Source organism: Limulus polyphemus, unplaced genomic scaffold (assembly GCF_000517525.1).
Source record: "Limulus polyphemus unplaced genomic scaffold, Limulus_polyphemus-2.1.2 Scaffold2690, whole genome shotgun sequence".
Lineage (NCBI taxonomy): Eukaryota > Metazoa > Arthropoda > Merostomata > Xiphosura > Limulidae > Limulus > Limulus polyphemus.
In genome coordinates this window covers 139,095-142,702 of record NW_013668300.1, presented here as the reverse complement: position 1 = coordinate 142,702, position 3,608 = coordinate 139,095, and the positions used below count along the sequence as shown (strand labels likewise).

Below are 3,608 nucleotides of genomic sequence, written 5' to 3'. Positions count from 1 at the left end.
GTCTGTGTAAGTGATATTAGATGATATACGTCTGTGTAAGTAATGTTAGATGAAAGAGATGTTTGTGTAAGTAATGTTAAATGATAGAGAGGTCTCTGTAAGTGAAGTTAGATGATAGAGAGGTCTGTGTAAGTGATATTAGATGATATACGTCTGTGTAAGTAATGTTAGATGATAGAGAAGTCTGTGTAATTAATGTTAGATGATAGAGAGCTTTGTGTAAGTAATGTTAAATGATAGGGAGGTCTGTGTAAGTGATGTTAGATGATAGTGAGGTTTGTGTAAGAGTTGTTAAATGTTAGGGAGGTCTGTGTAAGTAATGTTAGATGATAGAGAGGTCTGTGTAAGTAATGTTAGATGATAGAGAAATCTGTGTAATTAATGTTAGAGGATCGAGAGATGTGTGTAAGTGAAGTTAGATAATATAGAGGTCTCTCTAAGTAATGTTAGATGATATAGAGGTCTCTCTAAATAATGTTAGATGATAGATATGTCTGTGTAAGTAATGTTAGATGATAATGATGTCTGTGTAAGGAATAATAGATGATAGAGATATATGTATAATTTAATGATAGATGATAGAGAGGTTTGTGTAAGTGATGTTAGATGATAGAGAGTATGTGTAAATAAGGTTAGACGATAGAGTGTTCTGTGTAAATGATGTTAGATAATTGAGAGGTTTGTGTAAGTAATGCTAGATGATAGAGAGGTCTGTTTATTTAATGTTATTACTCATCACGAACTCAACCAACCTACCCTCAAATCTAATTATATGCTCAAAATAGCGTATTGTCCGTTTTTTATATATACTAGTGTCCTTTTTTCGGTAAAAGAAAGGAATCACTGGGATCCCTGACGGATTCTGTGACAGAAATAGAGCGATAAGGTTCGTCATTTTTTCTGTGGTCTTGTCTGGAAAAGTCACTAATTACTTTGATGAAAATTCGTTGAAATGATGAAATTTTTATTCGCTCCATAAACACGTAAATAGAGACTTAAGCGGTTTTATAAGTACAATAAGCTTAGTTTTGCTCACCCAACACTGTGAAATAGTCATTGGTAATATTCAGACATTTTAAAGTTAGTTTTAAACAGGCGATTTTTATATCTACCACTTTGTTCCATCACGTTCCCTACTGTTAAGTACTACAGTACTTAATGATGACTAGAATGCATTGACTTTTCAACTGGATATCCTTTCTTTTATTGTTGTAAGTTGAATGTTTTATAAGGTATTTTTTCGCTATCAACAAAGAGTGAGATCTAAAATTATGTGAATTACTTGAGACCTAGTGAGGCAATAGCATAAAAATTAGTTATCATATTTCTCTGTCACACATAAGAAATATTTTTATGTCATAAAATATCTTTTACGCTGTTTAATGCAGCCTCATAATTATGTATTCAAAGTATTTGCCCATTATCTCTTTTACGATCTTCGAAACTTAGGCCTAAATATACCAGCCGTAAATATTTCATACATATTTACTTCGCTATCAGTCATGTTACACTTATTTTTTTACAGTTCACTCCATACTTCAAATTGTATGGTCCGAGAGAAGTTTGTGAAAGTAATGTAAACGTTACTATTGTTGACGTCACAGCTGACGCTTGTTTCGAAATGGACTACTTCTGGAGCATTTTTCCAGCTGATACATCAGGTAACATCTTCTATAGGTTATTGATGATACATCAGATAACATCTTCTATAGATTACTGATGATACATCAGGTAACATCTAAAGGTTACTGATGATATAATAGGTAACATCTAAAGGTTACTGATGATACAATAGGTAACATCTAAAGGTTACTGATGATACATCAGATAACATCTAAAGGTTACTGATGATACAATAGGTAACATCTTCTAAAGATTATTGATGATGCATGAGGTAACATCTTCTAAAGTTAATGGTGATATATCTGGTAACATCTTTTAAAGATTGTTGATGATACAATGGGTAACATCTTCTAAAGATTATTGATGATGCATAGGGTAACAACTTCTTAAGATTATTGATGATATATCAGGTAACATCTTCTAAAGATTATTGATGATACATCTTCTAATGGTCATTGACGATACATTACGTAACATATTCTAAAGATTATTGATGATACATCAGGTAACGTCTAAAGATTATTAATGATACACCAGGTAACATCTTCTAAAGATTATTGATGATACATCAGGTAACATCTAGACATTATTAATGATACATCAGGTAACATCTTCTAAAGATTATTGATGATACATCAGGTAACATCTAAAGATTATTGATGATACATATTCTAAAGGTCATTGATGATACATAATGTAACATCTTCTAAAGAGTATTGATGATACATCAGGTAACATTTAAAGGTTATTGATGATAATCTAAAGATTATTGATGATACGTCAGGTGTAAATTTCAAAATATTAAGAGAAATCATCGATGAATAAAAAAATGTTGTGATATAAGTTATAGTAAATGAATACGTTACTTATTAAAGCACACCATATACCTACGTAAGTATATAAAAAAATATACATAAAAAAGCTATAAAATGCCTTAATACCTTAGTTATGAACCCATTATAGATATCTTTAATATAACTACATTTTGTGTCTTAAAATTTAAAAAATAGAACAAAAAGCCATTTAACAGTTAACCAGTCGAGTACCGAAATGAATAACATGGTTACTGTAACTTTCGAAAGATGGCAGCACCACTGTTTCTTGTACGATTTCTTTTATGTGTAGCTTTATTTCATTGCTGAAATTCAGATGATTTACTAACCATAGAACATTGTTACCTGTCTACGATTTTAGATAAATATTCGTATGTTTCTCTGTCCTGAATTATTAGGTATTTCTTTGTTTTATTTCATCTAAATTTCTTTTTGTATATTACAATACATATTTTCTTCAAGACCCAACAATATATTACGGTCTCCATGCACTGGAAAAAGAAATATCAGAACAGAACAGTGGTGGAAACTCGAAACTTTTGTCCTTTTCAAGTCAACAGGTTAGTTTCTTGTTGATAATAAAATAAAATAAAATCCAAACTCTGTTAAGACATTTTTTTTATTAAAATTCAAAACGTTAGAGTTATTATTAGAACACTTATACGTCAGGTTGTTTCTATTTAAGCACAAAGCTACACAATGGGCTATGTGTGCTCTGCCCACCAGGGGTATCGAAACCCGGTTTCTAGCGTTGCAAGTCCGCAGACATATCGCTGTGCCACTGGGAGAGGGGGGCTTATACATCATATTTGTAGTTATAATACTTCGACGTTACATTAATATTGGAATATTTTCACCAAGTTTAATTATGGTATACTTTCACGTTACATTTCTTGTTAGAATATTTCGAAACCTGAAAGATAGTAATAGCAATTTCTTGACTAGAATTTCGTTTTGGAATCTACTTACTACAACGAATTATTTTACTATCAAGCTTCAGCATTGTATCTATTCTTCTGTGAATTATCTATTATCTCGTCAATGTATTGTTACGTATCTGCTTGTTTGTCTGTTTCCGGTAGAAATTCTCTTCTAGAATCTTCAGCGATACGAGTCCTTTCTTGATTAAACCAGTTTATTCTTCCTCAATAC

General features: G+C 31.2%; 1 protein-coding gene across 1 annotated transcript in view; it reads left to right on the top strand.

Annotated features, from left to right (window-relative positions):
* Nucleotides 1-3,608, top strand: part of LOC106467648 (filamentous growth regulator 23-like) — a gene marked incomplete at its 5' end in the record, with an annotated part of 43,559 nt that overhangs the window by 30,507 nt on the left and 9,444 nt on the right. Inside the window, 2 exons of the mRNA XM_022395843.1 lie at nt 1,526-1,661; nt 2,919-3,016. Coding sequence (XP_022251551.1) covers nt 1,526-1,661; nt 2,919-3,016 — 234 coding nt within the window. The remainder of the gene's footprint in view (nt 1-1,525; nt 1,662-2,918; nt 3,017-3,608) is intronic.